The sequence below is a fragment of the Pinus tabuliformis genome, chromosome 2_2, assembly GCF_031772625.1.
Source record: "Pinus tabuliformis cultivar Carrire ecotype Pingquan chromosome 2_2, CPIR1, whole genome shotgun sequence".
NCBI classification, from domain to species: domain Eukaryota; kingdom Viridiplantae; phylum Streptophyta; class Pinopsida; order Pinales; family Pinaceae; genus Pinus; species Pinus tabuliformis.
In genome coordinates, this window is record NC_142300.1 from 343,988,845 (window position 1) to 344,008,810 (window position 19,966).

General features: G+C 32.8%; 1 protein-coding gene across 1 annotated transcript; it reads left to right on the forward strand.

Moving 5' to 3' along the window:
* The first annotated feature begins 6,417 nt into the window (after positions 1-6,417).
* Positions 6,418-7,235, forward strand: LOC149192677 (uncharacterized). The gene is made up of 3 exons (XM_089406441.1): positions 6,418-6,557; positions 6,685-6,767; positions 6,877-7,235. The coding sequence occupies exons 1-3, from the start codon at positions 6,449-6,451 to the stop codon at positions 7,012-7,014; spliced, it is 330 nt and encodes a 109-aa protein (XP_089262567.1). The 5' UTR covers positions 6,418-6,448; the 3' UTR covers positions 7,015-7,235.
* The last annotated feature ends 12,731 nt before the right edge of the window (positions 7,236-19,966 follow it).

The window sequence follows — 19,966 nt, forward strand, 5'->3', positions numbered from 1 at the left end:
CAAATCTAGGTGGTGTAAGAGAATTAAGACAATAGAGAACATCATTTTTGAATGTGAAAGCATAGACATTAGAAAAGGCAATGCCTTTTTCAGGGCGGTAGAAATTTTCTAGGATCTAAAAAATCCATGCATCATATGTAATTCTAAATTAATTTCAAGAGACATGTTAATGGATAAATTGGACAAGGTAAAATAGTCAAATGTAACAGAGTTTGATGACATAACTAATTTTAGTACAGAATAAATTAGTAAATGGCTAATTACATTTGTTAGTATTATTGAATCGATATATGTCATGATTGCATAATTTCAGGAATAGGTTAGGAAAATTGAGAAGGAGATATTCAATGAACATGTAAAAATGGATATTATAGTTCCTACAATCAAATATTTGATTAAAACTACGTTGGATAAATTTCTTCAAGAAATCATGAATTTCAAAGACAACTAACAGCCAAACAGTCATGTTCTATGGTTTCACATACCATTGGTGTTATTAATTCTTGCAAAATTAATTTTTATGTTTACTAGTATTTAATTATTCAACTTTATTGGTTGTGTTATAATGACCTAAGCTAATTCCTATAGGAAATTTCTTGTTTTTACTTGCAGGTTTTTTTGGCCACGTTATGATTTGTGGGAGTCAAATCCCAATCCCCATTAGGATGAATGCATTTCCTTTTGCAATTAAGTATCAAGATTTTCAATTCTGGTTCCAATTCTTATTACTTTATTCCAGTTTTGACTTTGTTCACCAATTTTGTGAAGAATCTTGACATAATGTTTTGCTTAAGACCTTGTATATATTTGAATTTCGTGGAATTAAAAAAAAAATAATAATTGAACATAAGTTTTTGAGGACATGCTTTGAGCTTTTATATTATATCTAATCTTTTGTTATTGATCACATTGAAAATGAATGCTTGAAAATATTTTTTGATCTCAAATATATTTTCCATATGTAGTGTTTATTTTAATCATAGCTATGATGATTGAGATTTTAATTTAGATACAATTCTTGTTAATGTAACTGTGTTTCTAACTATTCAAGACTTCTTAAGCACAAAGGCTAATTATTGTGTTCAAATTTTAAGTATGTTTACCAATTTTGTGGAGATTTCTATGATAGTGTTTTGCATAAGTTTTCGAAGATATTCTTTGAGATTTTATATTACATATAATGAAATCTTCCTCCATCATACACGATGATAGTTTGTAATTTTATGCATCAACATTCCTATTGTTTGGTTAATTTATAATTTGGTCATTGATTTTCGTGTAATTTGTCTCATGCTGAGCGCATTTCACCAACCTTGGAATCCATAGATTTGAAATTAGATTTTTGACTTTAAAAACATAGATGGATTTTATCACATATATTATTACATTAATTCATTCCATCCTAGACCTATCTGGTTCTTTGCAAATATTACTCATGAGCGAATATCGTAATTTCTTTTCAGTGACCCAAAATTTCTATTTGCATTGTGCTTCCTTCATACTCCACACAATTCAAGCTTCATCCACACCTCCTTAATGATGTCAACTAAAACACTCCTTATTAATGATATTTCAACTATATATTTTATAAACATTATATTCAATGTATTTCCATCAATATGAAATCGACATGTATTCTCCAAAAATGGATTTTCCTCAAGTTCGTAATAGATGAAGTATTTCCTTTGTATAAAATGATTTTTCCATGGATAAACACAATCCATGATCTTATTATTTATTCTTCCCCGCATATATCTAAAAATTAAAGAAAACATGCACAACAATTTGATGAATGAAGCCCTAGAAATCTATTAAAAAAATCCATAATTTATATTCCACATCGATATTTACACATATTTATTTTATAACTTTGGTTAGGGTTATAAAAAATAAATTTCATAAGAAATACAAAATATATTTCCTCAGAGTGCGAAGGTGTCGAGGATGCTTTCATTGTGCTTCTTATGCACTTTTTCACTCTCATACCTCTCCAATCTATACAATGAAAACTTTCCCCACACCTTAGATTGAAATCGACGTATTAATTTTGTGGGGACTTAAATTTCTAGGAATGCACTTGATATATAATAATTTTGAGTGTTTTCTCACCTCCATTCTATTGGAAATGACATTTGTAATCATGACATTGTACACTTTGTATAAAGAAAGAAAAAGAAAGAAAATACAATTTTTATTTTATGTAAATCATGGGTTTCATGCTTAATTCTAGTTCAAAAGCATGTTATTCATTCTTCTATGTTTTTCAAGGTCTTTTGAGGACAAATAACAATATATGTAATGTATTATAGTTCCATTTGGACTCATTGTGAAAAAGGAAAATATTTATTTTGTCGATAAAAAACCATTTACTCCTCCAAGACCAAGTTTGACCTCATTCAAGGATGAGTCAACCTAAGGGAGGGCTACTGGACTCCTAAAGAAGGCTATAAATACATGGAGCTTGATCTCATTTATGACACACATCCAACACAAGTTTGATATGCAATAGCGAAGGAAAAGAAGAGTTAGAAAGATGAAGAAAGGAAGAAAATAAGTTGAAGTTTCTGGGGATTAGCTCTCTCTTCACACATTTGAAGTTAGGGTTTTGTTGCTACCAAGTTGGAGGAGGACGAAAATTGCAGGGTCAAAATTCTAGAGCGAAGCTGTAGAGGGATGAAGTTTTGAAGCTACCTTGAAGGGATCTTGTTGGGAGGGTTGACTTGGTGCTTGGGAGGATCTTGGGCTTTGGTATTTTTGTCGTGGAAGTCTCATTGTAAGAGGATTCTATAAGAAGAAAAGCATTCTTTCTGGCCTTTTTCCCTTGGGGGTGTTTCTCCTTGGCTTGGAGCCTATATCTTGTGCACTTTGTCTTGTTGTCATTTTAAATGTTTTGGTAATTTCTTGATGAACAGGAAGTAATAAATTTATGAAAGGACAACATATATCACAAGTAATTATGAAGTTAAGGAAAATCATTTACAATACATAAGTCTCCCGATTTTCTAACACATTCTACGTTTGCTTGATAAAGTTCAAAAGAAGTTATCTGTTTTAATATTTTATTTTTAATTGAGTAAATTTTGTTGTGCATAGTGGAGAGGTGTGGATGAAGCTTTCATTGTTCTTCTCGACACTCCCACACTTTGAACAATGAAATATTCTACTGTCATACATGATGCGAATTTGTAATTTTGTTCCTTAATGTTCCTATTTTGGGGTAATTTAAACTTTGGTCCAATAATTTTCATGTAATGTGTCTCATGATAATTGCATTTCACCATCCTTGGAATCCATAGGTTTGAAAGTCATTCAATCCTATACCTATTTGACTCTCTGCAAATATTACTTGTGTGTCAATATTATAATTACTTGTCATTGACCCATAAATTTCGCACGCCACACCTCCACACTCTGCACAATGAAAGCTTGATCTTGAGATATGCACACTTTGCGATCATTACAACAACTACCCTGGATATTTGAAGATATAAAAAAATTAGCCACATATTATCTAAAATTCATGTTAAGTAGCTGACGTAGAAATATTTGATTGTGCAGAGTGCACATGTGCGAAGGAAGCTTTCATTATGCTTCTTCCACACCTCTGCACAAATAATAATGAAAGTTTCCTCCACATCTTAGAGTGAAATTGATATATTAATTTCGTTGGACTTAAATTTCTAAGTATGCATTTTCTTGACATATATTATTGTTTAGCATTTTCCTTAGCTCCATTTAATTCAACTTCTTAATATGAATTTCAGATAAAACATGGAAAATTTCTCTATATCTTCAACGGTTCAAAGCAACTACATATCTTAGAGTTTAGATTCCATTGTGTGGAGTGTGGAGTTGTGGAGGAAGCTTTCATTGTGCTAGGTGCGAAGGTGTGGAGAAAGCTTTCATTATGTAGAGTTCGGATGTGTGAAGGAAGTTTACATTGTGTGGAGTCTGGAGATGTGGAGGAAACTTTCATTGTGCGAAGTGCAAAGATGAGCGAGTGTAAAGGTGTGAAAGAAGCTAATATATAATATTGCTGAGTGTTTGCCTTGCCTCCATTTAATCCAACTTCTTAATATGAATTTTCAACTATGCACTTACCTGATATATAATATTGTTGAGTGTTTCCATTGCCATATAAGACATGGCCAATTACTTTGTATCTTCAATGGTTCAGAGAAATTGCTATAATGATTGCAAAGTGTGTATATCTAAAGGTTTAGCATTCATTATACAAAGTGCAACGATGACATTTGTGAAAACACAACGTTCTCAAATAAAAAATTAAAACAAATTTTATGAGAAATTTTAATGTCATTGTAAAGTTCAACATTTTCTTATTGTAATTCTTATAATTTCCATGTTTTATATTGAAAAATGTTTTTATAAGCTCTAGTACTATTGTAAAGTTCAAAACTAATGATTTTATTATTTAGTTTAAAAATAATAATTTTATTATTTTTATTTTATGTTTTACATAACATGTAGGTGGATAACTTTTTAGAATAACATGCCAATTAGTTGAGAATGCCATTTTTTCCATTTAATTTTAATTTAGATAAAAAAAATTTAAATGACAATTCACTGTAATCTTTGTAAAAAATTAGTATTCTTTAATAAATATAATGCACATATTAATAATGATTTTTCGAAATAATGAAATTAAGATGTTTTGATAATTTTTATTAGTTTAAATTTATCTAATAAGTGCATTATTTATTTTTCTATTTATTAAATAATAATAAATATAATTAAATAAAAATATTAAATAAATTTGATAAAATTATTCTCTTTACACACTCACAATTATAGTTTTTTTTTTTTTAAATTACATTATTTTTTATATAATTTTAATAAAATTAAAAAAATATTTAATATAGAACATTAACATTAGTTATCATTTATTTTTGAAAAAATAAATATAAAATTTAATAAAAATTTGAATGGGAAAATGAATACAAAATCCATAAATAAAAAATACATAATAAAATAAAACTCCTCGAGTCTTTGTCATTTAAAAAAATATGACATCTTTTCTATTCTATCTCCATAACCTACAAATATCTTTGATGGAGAAAGCTACTTTGGACTTAAAATATAAAATAACTATACTCATTATAAACTTTGTCAACCCCTTACCCACAAGTATATTTAAAGAAAACAATTCTAACTCTAATTCCAAAAACCAACTTTATTTATCATCAAACCTGCCATACTTTTTGAGTGGATCCACAAGGTCACCATGGCAATTATTTGGGAGGGGTCCATAACCTCACGTATGTAAAGAGGTATAGGTGTAGGATCTGATACTGTAATGGATAAAAAAATATAATTTACACAGTATTTCAAGTGCTTAGAATGTGAGAACCTCTCAGCAGTAAATTTTAAATTATAATGATTATAGCTACATTAGCTAATTTTTTGTCTTTGTACGTACAAGTACATGCTAATTTTATTATTTAGGTTGATTTCGACCGTCCTTGTCGTATCGATATCAAGTAGTGCCCGCTGTCATTATAAATGAAGAAAATGTGAAATCGATTCCAGATTTTCGTAAGATATTGCGACATAATAACGTCAGTAAAAGTATCGATTCTTGGTGGCCGGACGATGGTGAGCACTGAATTATTCCGAAACCCTAGTCATAAAGTTTTACATTGACTATTTGTTTTGCACAGTTACGCCTTGACATTTTGACACCAAGACGCCTGACATTGGACATGGATGCATGCATAAGTGAAGTCAGCTATTGTTAATTGAGTCTGTTCAGGGACCACTTTCCCTTTAGTGGCTGGGGCCAAAGAGGCAATCTTTTTAGTGAACTCTCACATCAAGCTTAAATTATAACGTAGAATAATTATTATGGATAGAATAATGAAACCGCAATGAATCTACTTTTTAACATTTTCTGAGCTCTGCAATGTAGACTCTTTCTTTCAACGGTAGCCCTGTTATTCCAAAAAGGGCATACAGATTCACAGACACTATTTCCTGAGATAAGACAATTTATGATTATATTTCTGCAATTATTGTTCACAAGAGTTATGTGTGGTCACAAGAGTTATTTGTATGCACCAGGGATGGAATTTGACAGGTAAAATGCTAGTCCCAAGGTTTGCCAATCACAAAATGGTTTGTTTTTTAAATATATCAGAAATTTCTTAAACCCATCAACATTCTGATTAAAAAGATCAAAACCCACATTAAAATTGCGAAAACTTTCAAATTTGAAAGATGCTTCATATTTGAAATTCCTACCTTGCTAAGCACGATCACATATTATTGTCATTATAGAATGTGCGCCAATAGTGTTCTCGATATGTGCAAGTGTGACCCCTCGTCCTTGCACCGCCACAAATCATCTATATATACCGCTTTGCATTTTCTCCTTTAATCATTTATTCATTCTCCAAGTTAGGTAAACACAGGCATTTGCATTTTGCACTGCATGGCTTCCGAAAAGAGAATTCAGTGTTGGTTTTCGTTCTTGGTTTTTCTGTGTTTCATCGGATTCACAGAAGCAATCAGAAAGGCACCCTGCGCTCCTCTATTACTAGGTATGCCGACTTAGGGTATCCTACATGCATAAATATACGCAACAAAAAAATTATTCTTCTGGGCTGCTTTTAAGAAAAACATTGTGCTGATGAAGGTATATTATTTTCTTTCTTTTGTTTGTTACAGAATCTGGTCCAGAAAACCCTAGCGCAACAGGAATATCTATGCAAGGCGTCGGCGTTGCCGAATCGGACACAGTCGTAACGAAGGTGCAGACGCGTTGTTTGTTTGAGAACTTTATGCATAATTTATATTGCTTGAATATTTAGATTTTGTGAAATGAACAGGAATATATAAGTTTGTGTTTACTTGTTGCAGCAAGCTGCTGAGATAGAGGAGAAAGGGAGGATACTGTTGGCGGAGGGCAACGGCGTAATGAGCAGCACAATGGACTACTCAGGTCCGGGTGCCAACCGCGACCATGATCCGAAAGGCCACCGTGGAAATGGAAATTAATTACTGCCATCTTACTGGAAGAATGATTTCGTAACCATAGTTGTTATTTTTCAGAGCTATGTATCTTAGTTTCTCCCCACCTCACTCACACTTATGAAATCTATCTGTGTAAAATTAATGGACGTAGTTCGGGGAATATCGTTGAAGAAGTATTTCCGTCGGTATTAAGTGATTTCTGCCCTTATAATTGAACGAACATTTCCGTTTCTGTCATGACTTCTATGTGTGTTTTCAATGGTACTGGTCAGAAAGTTATTTTGGTTTTTGGTTTTAAGGTGTATGGGAAAAAAATTGAACAATCATATTCTATGTGAGCTGTGTAACAGGTAAATATTCAAAGCTTCTCAAATTAAAATAGTTGAAACTTTTGTTAAAAGCTTTCTTAAGATTAGCAGCAAAATCTAAATTTCAAGCTTTTCTTTCTATCGTGTCCATGACTGCTGCTCATTTAAGCGTGAACAAAACTTCGTTTACAATGATATAATATCAATTTTGTTTCAAAGACAGAAGTGATACTAACCTTAACAATTTCGCTCCTTTCTAACTGCTTCTGCTGACCTAGTGGCAAACAACAAGGGGCTTTTATTATTAATAAATAGAGAATATGTGGTATTTTTTTTTTAATCCAGAAACGTTATATATGTAATGTACGTTGATTTTGTTCCATATGTAAAAAAAAACCATAATTTTTAATTCTAAATACGAGTTTTATTTAAGACTATGGATTTCGAATTTTAATCTGAATGATTGATATTAGATTAAAGTTTGCCTTCATGCCAAGGGAAAACTGCAGCAATTCTTCTTTCTTTTTCTCTCCTTAGAAAACTGCAGCAATTCTTCTTTCTTTTTCTCTCCTTAATCAAAACGTTGTTTGCTGTTATCATTTTCATCTTTGGAAAAACTTTCTTCTTTTTCTTTCTTTATATTTTTAATAAAACTTTTGGTTATTTTTTTATAAGCTATTTATAAACATAATATGCTTATAAGAGATGTATCACTAACTCTTATAAGTAAAAATAATAAAATAATATTTACATTAATAAATAAATAAATAATTATTATAAATTGAAAGACTTCCAGACACAATGATCCATGCTAAAGAAGAGAGACCTCCTTTTTTAAGAGGGAGTGGTAAAATCACAACTCACTGGATCATAATGACCACTAACTCGTATAAGATTCCATTACCTCTTAGAATAATATACATTAAGATACAAAATATAAAGCTGATTATGCTTAGAATAATATACATTAAGATACAAAATATAAAGCTGATTATGCTTCCCCACACATGAGGCATATGGATCATGCCTTATAGATTCATCTTTTATCTAATCTTGGTGTTAAAGTAAGGGACAACCATAATAATCTTTTGATTAGGATGTTCAAAATAAAATTATTATTTTTATTTTTAAACAAATTACAAGGAATTATTGGAAACGAAACCAATTTCATAACAATTCCTTGTTTTAGTGAATAGCTAAAATAATGGGGATTATAACTTTTACAACCAAGTTGGCAGATTTGTGAAGAGACGTTAAACTCTAGTTGTTAAGAGTTAAATTTTCATAAGACACTCTCAAAATTAAATTCATATCAAAATAATAAGACAATATAAATACAATGAGCTATGTTTTGAGATAACTAATCTATTTTGGACATACAATCTCTTTGTTGAGTGAATATCTCAACTGCACACTAATATAAGAAGCTAATTAGTTGGAGAGAATATCTCAACCAACTAAACCTCAACAAACTGTTAAACACTAGGAACATACTCCTATACATAGAAAGCATGACAACTAAGATAAGTAGGAATTATATTTTCCAATTAAATGGTCTTGGTAACATGCTTGATAAAAAAACATATACATTGTCGTGTGTTAGTAGTCTCTCCCATAGAGTGGTAGCAACTTTTATGGTGTGCAGTATCAACAACGGTGGTGGTGGGAGGTCAATAAGCCTAGCAACTTTTATGGTGTGCAGTATCAACAACGGTGGTGGTGGGAGGTCAATAAGCCTCACTATGAAAGGAAGGAAGACACATTTTGGAATAAGAGGATCTTAATATTCAACCACAGTAGAGGTGGATATATAAAATATTTTGTAGGCCCAACTAATTTTGTATAGGTTGATGTATTGCATATTTTATATGGGATAGACCAAACTTTTGCATATGGGTGGGGCCAAAATTTTGTAAATAATTCACTAATTTTTTGGTCCATAGTGAGGGATGACGACATGTACCACTTTTTGTATATTTGAGTTGAAATATGTATATGACATGTTTATTGAATTTGATGAGATATTTGTGACATACATATTGGTATGTATATTTCATATTAATATCGCCTTTACATATTATGCTTTTTCATGTCATGCTATTTTTCTCATTGTTTGTTTTTTAAATGTATTATAAATATGTTAATGATTCACATTATTTATGTTTTTATATTTTGAAAATAAATTTGAGAGGTCCATGCCATTTAAATTTAGAGTTATTAAATGGTTTTCAATTTTCGTTTTATAAAACAATTTTATTTTGATAGTGATTGTAAACATTTATATGCATTAAGATGATATATTGTTAAACTCTTCTCTAGTATCAATTGTTTATTATCCAAATAGATATAATATTTCTATTAAATATGTTTACACACTTGATTAAATGATTTAATGAATGGTTTATAATTTAATTAATTTATGAAAGGGTTTATGTTTTCATTATGCACAACCTAGTTTTATTTGAACTTTATAACTACATATGATATGTCGAAATATCATTGAGATGCTCTAGATAAGGAAATACCACTTACAACAATATTTTTCATGTTGAAATTTGTTATAATTAGTCCAAATCTCTTTAGAACTTAATGCATCTTATAGATTTGAATTATGTGATTAGGTTATGCTAGAAATACCACTTACAACAATGTTTTTCATGTTGAACTTTGTTATGGTTAGTAGAAATCTCTTTAGAATTTAATGCATCTTATAGATTTGAATTATGTGATTAAGTTATGCTAAAAACGATATGCTAGAATCTATGATTACTTGGATATTTTTGTGCATATAATATTACGTCAAAAATATAACAAATATTTTTAACAAAAAGCTTTGAATTCATACAAAAGCCATAATAGATGCATTTTACCTAATCTATTCAATTAATATTATTTACAAAATATCATAATGATAAATATTAAATATGTATATACTCATTCTCTTCCTATCAATAATTATTATTGGTTGATGTTAACTCTAATTCTATTACGGATACTTTGATACAAAAAACAATAAAATTACAAATATTTTATAATAAAAAATTATCCAACATCATAAAGTGCACATATGAAAAATATCAGTCATAGTAAATATTTAAAAAAATAAGATAATTTTGAAAATGCATCTTTAATTCATAGCCTAATTTTTATAATTTGTTAAACAATCTGATATCCACATTAATTTTACAAATCTTAATACAACCCCTAAAAAATAAAAAATAAAATAATAAAACAAAAAAAATAAAAAAACTAGTAATTATAAATTAAAAAGAAATTAATATTAACCTAATAAATATTTAAAAACATCTCTATAATTGTTTCATCTTTCTAGATATATTTATTCTAAAAACATCTCTATAATTGTTTCATCTTTCCAGATATATTTATTCTACTCAATTTATTTGATTTAAAAAGAACAAAAAAATATCTTCAAATGTAAAAATAAAACATTTACACATCACTCTTCCTTCCATCACCATTCAATCATCTTAATTTCCTTCCATTGTCCCGTCTACTTATTTTCTCTCCTATAAAGCAACCCCCAACCCCCTGGTTGTGTTACCCCACATTAAAAATAAAAAATATATTGATGAGGGTCAATTATTTCAAATTTTGCAAAATCAAAATTGAGACCATTTCATGTACATCTCATTAAAATTTGCAAAGATTCCATTCAAAAAGTTTAGTATCCTACAAGGGATGAAATAAATATATTTGCAATGATTCCATTCTAAAAGTTTAGTAACATATAAGGGATGATATAAATATTTCATATTTTTTCAAACCCTAACGAGGTTTCATATACATTTTGGTGAAAAGAGTCGATGATATGGCCGTAGAATATCATATTGCAGAAGAAAGAAATATTTTTTCAAGGGCATTGTTTATTATCGAGATTTTTAGAGGGTAAGGTTTCGTATATATTTGGGTGAAAAAAGTCAATGATATGGTAAAATATGATATTGCAAAAGAAAGAAATATTTTTTAAGCGCATGGTCAATTATGGAAATTTTTAAATATGATATTGTGAAAGAAAGAAATATTTTTTTCAATTATTGAAATTTTTTAAGGGTAATTATAGCAAATGAGTTAATTTTGCAATTAAAAAAAAAAAGTTCACTAGCTTTTTTTAATGATCACCTCAAATTTTATGGGATAAAATTATTGTACTTTAAAATATTAATTTTGATAGAGACTAGTCTAGGTCCATCTTAACCTTGGTCTATCAAGCACTGAGAGGGATCCAATCTTTCGAGGTGAAAACTTATTTTTGGGTGCAAAACTTGAGGAAATGTTTGCACCTCCAAAGATTTGATCCCTCTCGGTGCTTGATAGATCTCGGTTAAGACGGATCTAGGCTGTTTATATAATACTATATAATATCTATGTTTGTCTCTATGTGTCTCTTTCTTATTCCCTCTCTCTATCTCACCCTCGAACATACAAACTCTCTCTATCTCACCCCCAAACCTACACTCTCTCTCTCCATATCTATCTCTCTCTCTCCCCCTCCCTCCCTCTTACTATCCCCTTCTCTCACTTCCCCTCCTCTCCCTCTCTCTCTCTCTTCCCCTTCTCTCCTTCTCTCTCCCCCCCCCTAGCTCTCTTCTCCCCTAACTCTATCTCCATCACTTCCTTTGCACTCGCTCTCTCTCTCTCTCTCTACCTTTCCCCCTCTATTTATTTCTTCTTTCTTCCCTCTCTCTCTCTACCTTTCCCCTTCTTTTTATTTCTTCTTTCTTCCCTCTCTCTCCCCATCCAACTCCATCTCTCTCTCCTTCTCTCTCTTGAGTCCTATCTCTCCCTTTATCTCCCACCTCCCTTTGTCTCTCCCCCCATCACTCTTCTCTCTCTCCCCAACTCTATCACTATCTTCCTCCCTCTCCCCTTTTCTCTCTCACCTTAATATCTAATCCTCCCTCTATCTCTCTCTCTTTCCCTTCTCTCCCTATATCTCTCCCCTCCTCTTCTCCTTCTTCCTTCCACTCCTTTCTACCTCGCTCTCTCTCAATATCTCCCTTGTCACTCCCTCTCTCTCCACCTCTATCTGCCTATTTCTTTGTTCTTTCATCCCTCTCTCTCCCCCTCCAACTCCATCTCTCTCTCTCTCCCTCTCTCCTTTTCTCTCTTCCCTCCCCTCTCTCTTCCTTCCTCTCTCTCCCACCTCCATCTCTCAATATCCCACCATATTTGTCTCCCTCTATCTCTCTCCCTCTCTCCAAATCTATCACTATCTTTCTCCCTCTCCCCTTTTCTCTCTCCCTTCCATCTTTGCTCCTCCTTCTATCTCTCTCTCTCACCCTTTGTCACATCTCCCTAATTCTTCTTCTTCTTTTTTTCTTTCTTGTTGTACTAACATCACCACTTGTGGTTACTCATTAACTTTTTGTTATCTATTCACCATGATGATAATCATCTTATGTTTATTGAATGTTGGGTGATATTGAGGGAATATAATATTCAGCCTAAGTTGAATATGTCATCCCTATTTTTTTATCAATTAACAACATCCTATTTCTTACATGTCTCCCTTAAGCAGTTTGTATGCATGGCTTTCGCATGGCTTATGTTACTCAAGGTCTCATTATACTTGCATGCCCCTTGACAATGTTCCTAGGTGAATTTTACATATCCTTGGGAACCATGGTGTAGTCTTTGTTTACAATGATATACTGGGTATCACTTGTTTCATCTTGCTTGGTCTCATTTTGAATTCAATTTGGATATACAAGGGTGCTACTTCCGATAGTGGTAACATCCCTAATATGACAAAGACCATTACAACACTACACCTAGATACCAACCTTACTGTATATGACTTCAACAAGTATTCATCGAAATTGTTACTTCCAAATTTGAAATTCAATCAATGTTGGTGATGAAGTTTATTGAATGTTTACTGCTAGACAATATATGTATGTTTCTATTATAACCCTCAATGTTCTTGTGCTTTACCTTGTAGTGTACTTATTTTCTGCATAACAAAGGTTACAACAACTAGTGAATTCTTTTTGTTCTAATATGCATCCCCATACTCCTACCTTTTGAACTGGCACTTACTCTACACTTAGGAGATATGATTTTAATTATGCGGTTATTATATCTAGCATGTATGCATGAGGGGTGTGACCTTTTTATGACCTCCTCATACCATAAGTTATGGTTCATGAGGTACCAGTTCTTCGGTTCGATATATATTTATAGTTGTATTTTTTCACCCTCATGATACTATGTCATAACCTAAGGTTTATTTGGCATGTTGCTTACTATAAAATATCATGGTATTTCATTTACGTTTTACACGTATGAGAGGCATTTATGATCATTATATTCCTTCCCATGCTGAAAGTACCTTCACGCACCTTGGAAGTTTAACCATGCGAGTCATGGTGAGCCACGTCAATGTCTATCGGATGGGGCCATGTGACCACCGTAACAGGTTTTGAATGGTCGGGATGAGCGAATGACATGAAAGGCTAAGATTGATTCACCCATCCCTAAATGGTTACGAACCATAAACTCTTAAATAAAGTACCCTTCATGTTGTGGCCTCCTTAGTCTGGCAACAATTCCATGTTATTCCATATATGCTTGGCATTTGGCCTTCGGTGGTCGCATAGGTCCCTTGGAAGATGACCGACTCTGCAAACCCTCATCATTTATATAGGTACATTTATTTATTTTTTGTTTTTTTTTAAAGATGATTCAATTTCCTTTTCTTGATGCTTATCTGTGTAGGATACATCTTTTCAGTATATCTCACTAGGTGAACATTTTTTCCAGGTTATAGCGAAGCTGCTCGGTCACACCCTCATGCAGCAACCTTGCTTCAGGGTTGGGTTAAATGTTTCTTGTGGAGTCCTTTGATCCGACCCGGGGCTCCCCTGGATGTAATTGATTTTTTCTTTGCCTTCATGAGAGGGGTCTTATCTGTGTTGGGTTTCATTCTTCACTGTCCACCAAGCATGGCACTCCTTGACTCCATGTTTTAATAGAAATGCTCCATAGACTCTTATCTATTGTCTCCTTTCTCTTTGCAGGTGTGCACTACCCCTCATGGAATTGCAAACCAGTGCGTTCAACGACCTTCATTCAGTCTGGTTATGCTTGCCTTCTTCATGGTGCGAGGTTAGCTCGAATTCTTTGGCTAAGGTTCAGATGCTACAACCTATGCAAAATTCAATGTATGTGTGACTCTGTTCCCGATTTGTAATTTTGGCACCCACCACTAGGTGAGGAATTTTCCTATAGTCCACACATACTCGGTAAGGCTAGTTATGTATATATATTTTCTCCAGTATTCATAAGGACGGAATTTTTATTAGGGTTGCAGAAATGATTATAGCGTAGGAGCTCATACTCTTTGTCATTCCTTGCAAAGGTACCGCGATTTCCTCTGAATGCCTCTGCATAGAAGAGAGGACTTTCCCTTATGAAGATTCTTCCAAGGAGAAGAACCATCCAGGCTCTAAGGCTCCATGCAAGGTAGATTTTTTCGTTACGCATTATACACATTCCTAATTTTCTTTTTTTTAGTGCTTGAATTTCATTTTTTGGTTTTTGACATTTTCCCTTTTGTGGCTACTATCATTGGACTGTTTTCGAGGATGTTACAAGCTTCTGGGGTTAAGCCCTTGTTTCTGCACATAAATTCAACTTTAATTAGTCGAGATACTAATTCCTATTACGTGTATTTTGGTTTCCCTTACATAGGAGCTTCTTCTTTGTATTAAGGTTAATACCCACCCTTATTTTTGTAGGTATTGCAATTTTTCACCAAGCTTATGTTAAAATATGCATTCATGATTTCTAGACTACGTTTACGTTTGTTAGTTCGTCTGCTAATTGCCCATCCTATCCTCCAGGTTGGTTACTCCAATTTCTCTCTTCTCTTCCTTGAGATAGGTGGAAAATCGAGTTTGTTTCCTTGATTCGATGATGGTTTCTTCGACTTTGACAGTTCCAGCTCTAGTTGTGTTATGTGAGTGTAAACTGGTGTTAAGACCCTCACAACCTTATGGGTTATTTATCTTTCTCTGTGTCACAAAATTCGAATCATTTGCTATTGTTTGGCATGATTAATGGGGATTTTGCGTATAAGATGGAGTGTATACCTCCTCCCCCTCGAAATCTGGAACATGTTTTCTTATTAATGGTTTTCTCCATCTACCATTGCAATTTCAATTATTGTATATGAGCTTTCTTTTCCTCGGCATGTAACTACATTCGTCCTAATTAAATTCATGCTTGAAACTCCCTTACTTTCTTATCGTGTTGCGACTTCAGTAGCGCAATACTTATCGTGTTGCGACTTTAGTAGCACAATACTTTTGAATTTCAGTAATGTCCAATTCAAGATTCTCTCATATATTTAAGTTATTATATTTCTTTATGTACCTGTAATTACTAACTATGTATGTAATTCAATTCGTTTAAGTGTTAGGTTTGTGTGTATATCGAATGTAATATCGATGCATATGTGTATTCCTAGTAGATATAAAAGTGAATGGTCTAGTTGATTAATTGAGTAGTTAACAGGAAGTTGGTAATAGGTAAAATACCATGAATTTTGTTCTACTGCTTTGGAGTACTTTTCCCGATGAAAAATGGGATTCTTCTTTCTTTATATATATATATGTCTCATTTTTACGGTATCCTCCACCGCACTTGATCTGAGCCTATCATTTTTTTTTAAATTTTATGGAAATGTTTACCTCGTATTAATATGAGCGTTATCGATATTTTCATAATGATCATCACCTAAATCTAGCTTTGGAAGAGATATTTCGGCCTTGCGCCACACTCGAAGGTATAACGAATGAACTGGTGTCATGCTATATGCTCATAGCGCAACGAGATTATATGCCTATTATAGGTTGTTAATTATATGTTAATCGTTAGAACTCATATTCGAGAATTCTGATAAAACTATACTTCGGAATAAGAGTTAATTTTCGCTTCTCGTTTTTATAAATTTAATGGATCAGAGTCTCGTTTGCTGCAATTTAGTCTACTCGATTCTTGTTAATTAATGATAAACATTTCTATTGTAATCACGATGGTATCCCACACATGGGTGTAGCAGGATATAATTTTCGATCCTCTAATTACTTGTGGAATTAAAATTGTGACCTACTTCCTATGTGATATGTTTTCTTTCTTTTTCCAAAAATATAACCATAGATCATCATATTCATTCATCTTATGATATTTGATAATACAAATTATCCCACTCATAGACGAATACTATATGCATGCTTCAAAACGGTCAATATATGTATTAAATTCAATAATACCCATAGTAATAGTATTGTTACAACAATTTAACACAAATACATTAGCAGTGGGTCATTTTTTCTATACTAACATCAATATCATTTCTGCAAGAGTTTCAATTCAAATTTATCACTACATCCACAATGATAATATCTCTACAGAAAATATTAAAATTTAACAAATAATATAACAGTTCATGAAAACAATCAAACTAACAACACATAACACAATTAATTCAAACTAGGATGGCCAACACATAATGACTTGGAAACTCAAACACTGCCACCCAACCTAGAATTGATTTCCTTCAGTTCACCACCGACCTGAGAATGCTTGCTCTACGGATTAAACAACCCCCTTATTGAACCCTTTCACACATATTTAGTATCTTTCCTTCATGATAGAGTTTCTTTTATAGGTGCCCCCATTTTGCAGAATTCCTTATCCACTTGCCTAGACTTTTCTATAAAAGCCTACCTTTCTCTCCCACAGAGCTTTTATGTTTCCCGCATTTAGCATCTTTCTCCATCTAAACAACTTAATGGATCTTTCTCTCCCATTCATTAAGATTATCTAGGATTTCATCTAGAATCTTATCATGAAGGCATGGTAAGCATCTCATTTCTAAGCGTCTCTATCTTAAGTACATACATCCCATTTATTTATTTATAATTATCCTTTAAAAAAATTATTCATATATATATATATATATATATATATATATATATATATATATATATATATATAGTTCTCCATAGATTTTCTTCCATAACCCAATCTAACCAAACAATACTATTGCAAGGAGGGATATTACACCCTTCTCTCCCTGTCTCTCTCCCCTTCTGTTCTCCCTCTTCCCTCCTCACCTCTCTCCCTCTCTCTCTCCAAATATCCCTTGTTACTCCCTCTCTCCCCACCTCAATATCTCTATGTATTTGTTCTTTCCTCCCTCTCTCTCCCCCTCGAACTCCATCTCTCTCTCCCCCTCTCTCCTTTTCTCCCTACCCTCCCCTCTGTCTTCCTTCCTCTCTCTCCCACCTCTATCTATCCATATCCCACCATCTCTCTCTCTCTCCCTCTCCCAATTTGTCACTATCTCCCTCCATGTCTCTGCCTCCCCCTCTTCCATTCACTTTTCTTGTTGTCATCCCTTGGATCCTTAGTTAAGATGGATATATCTTGGTTCTTACTAATACTATTTGTATTATATAAATTTCAAATCTTTAAATATAAAAGTTTTCTCATTTTTAATATTATTAAAAAATTAATTTAATTTCTCTGTGAATATTTTTAGTATTAGGGTTTATATACATCTCAAAAATAATAATAACCTTTTCCCTTTCAACTTCAATTACAAAAATTCCATAAAATAAAATTAAGATAAAATAATTTTATTGTGAAATAAGTTATGGTTTTTGGGCATGTGGTATTGATAAGCCATTGATACAGAAGCATCTGGAATTAGCCAACAATGTGAAAGTCTGTTCACATGTTGTGGCTAAATAAGTTGAATTTCACTGATCTGAGTGGTCAAAAGTCAATTTTTTACCGAGAGGGTTGGGTCTCTCAAGAAATGAGTTGTATTTCATTATTGTAATAAGTAGAAATTGTCTTATTTTAGATTCAAAGATAAGTTTTTAGCATAGGTGTGTGATAGAGCTTGAAAATAGAGATTGACTATTAGAATGTTTAAAAATAGAGATTGAGTAGTTAGAGTGGGATTCGATTTATAAAAAGGAGAAAAATGTAATGTAGAGAGATGGGTAGAGATGAGAGAATATTGAGAGTAAAGTAATAGAGCATAGCTCTCCAGATTGAAATGGAGGTCTTTTAAATCGATGTAATCGAGCCAAAGGGACAAGACTTTGTAACATTGATAGTATTGAAAAATTGTTGCGTGTGTGATTATATATCAAATCTGTGGAAACTCTCGTTTTGCCTTTGTTTATTTGTATTCAGGACAAAATCAAATGTTTTTATGTTTTTATGCTTTATGTTATAAAATCAGAGTTCAACGGAGATCGCAGTCCTTAGTGTTAATAACAATGTTGAAGCCCACTGAAATCCCAACTGTTGATCTAAGATCTAACCAACGGTGTGAAATCCCGTCGATCCTTTGGATCATCCCATATCGCATCACAATATTTGTTTACAAAGCGGTGGACCTCAAGCCTTAAAGAATTGTGATGTATGATCATCGCAATGTCGCATCACAAACAAACCGTGGAGTGTGATCAGTCCATGGTCTTAAGATATTGTGAAGAGCGATTGCGAAATATAGCATCACAATATTTCAACATGAAAGGAAATGGGTCTCCAACCTTGTGAAGCTACGATGTATAACATGCGATGCGATCGATGAATTAAATTGCATCGCAACAATTTAAAGAGGAAAGCGCCAGGCCCTAGACCCTTGTGACTTGCGATAGCAATATAATGTGGACGGTTGGATCAATGTGTGGCGAGCTATGGTGTACCACCGAACGGATTTGTTAAATAAAGGAAAGATTGGTTGTCAAGCTTATATTAAGGAAATCAAAGTAGTGTAGCGAAGGGTTGGACTAAAAAAGAGATATCAAATGCGGGGGCCGATTGTTGATATTTATCAAAACAATTGATTCCTGCATCATTTGTGGTATCAGAGCATAGAGATATTAAGGTTGATTACAGTAAACATGCCACCAAGGAGTGGAGCTGGCATTTGTCGCAATTTTGTTGGAAGAGATCCGAAGTCTACGTACGAGGATGGAAACAATTGCGACTGCTCAGAGAAGAACACCTGATGAAAGGGATGACAGTGCTAAAGAAGAATCTTCTAAGGAAGAAGAAGAGGAGGAAAATGAAACTACCAGAGTCATTAAAATGCTAGCGAAAGTAGGAGGAAAATCGAAGGTGGAAATTCCTACGTATGAAGGGAGTCCCAATGCAGACAAGCTAATGGATTGGATTAGGTCATTAGATAAATATTTTGACTATGAAGAGGAAGCTGACGACAAGAAGAAGGTGAAATTTGCAGTTACTAGATTGAAGGGTCATGCACCTATTTTGTGGGATGAGCTACAAACATCCAAAATGAGGAAAGGAAAGTCCAAGATCAAGCAATGGGACAAAAAGGTGAGTAAGATGAAAGCCAAATTTATGCCTAAATATTATCAATTAAATCTTTTTAAACAGTTGCAGAATTTAAGGAAAAAAGGAATGTCTATTAAAGAATACACAGAAGAGTTTTATAGATTGAGTATTAGAGAAGGACATGCAAAGGATGACATGGAGAAGGTGGCTAGATATATCAATGGCTTACGATATAACATACAAGACGATATCAGCTTGTTAAGTCTGAAGAATATTAAGGATGCCTATCAAACGAGTTTGAAGGCAGAAGAGAAGATGTT

What these genes read in the sequence shown, in the direction of transcription:
- LOC149192677 (XM_089406441.1), top strand. Translation starts at nt 6,449, where the DNA reads ATGGCTTCCGAAAAGAGAATTCAGTGTTGGTTTTCGTTCTTGGTTTTT. An exon ending in CTGCGCTCCTCTATTACTAG is followed by an intron (nt 6,558 to 6,684) that starts GTATGCCGACTT and finishes TGTTTGTTACAG; the next exon opens with AATCTGGTCCAGAAAACCCT. An exon ending in CGGACACAGTCGTAACGAAG is followed by an intron (nt 6,768 to 6,876) that starts GTGCAGACGCGT and finishes TACTTGTTGCAG; the next exon opens with CAAGCTGCTGAGATAGAGGA.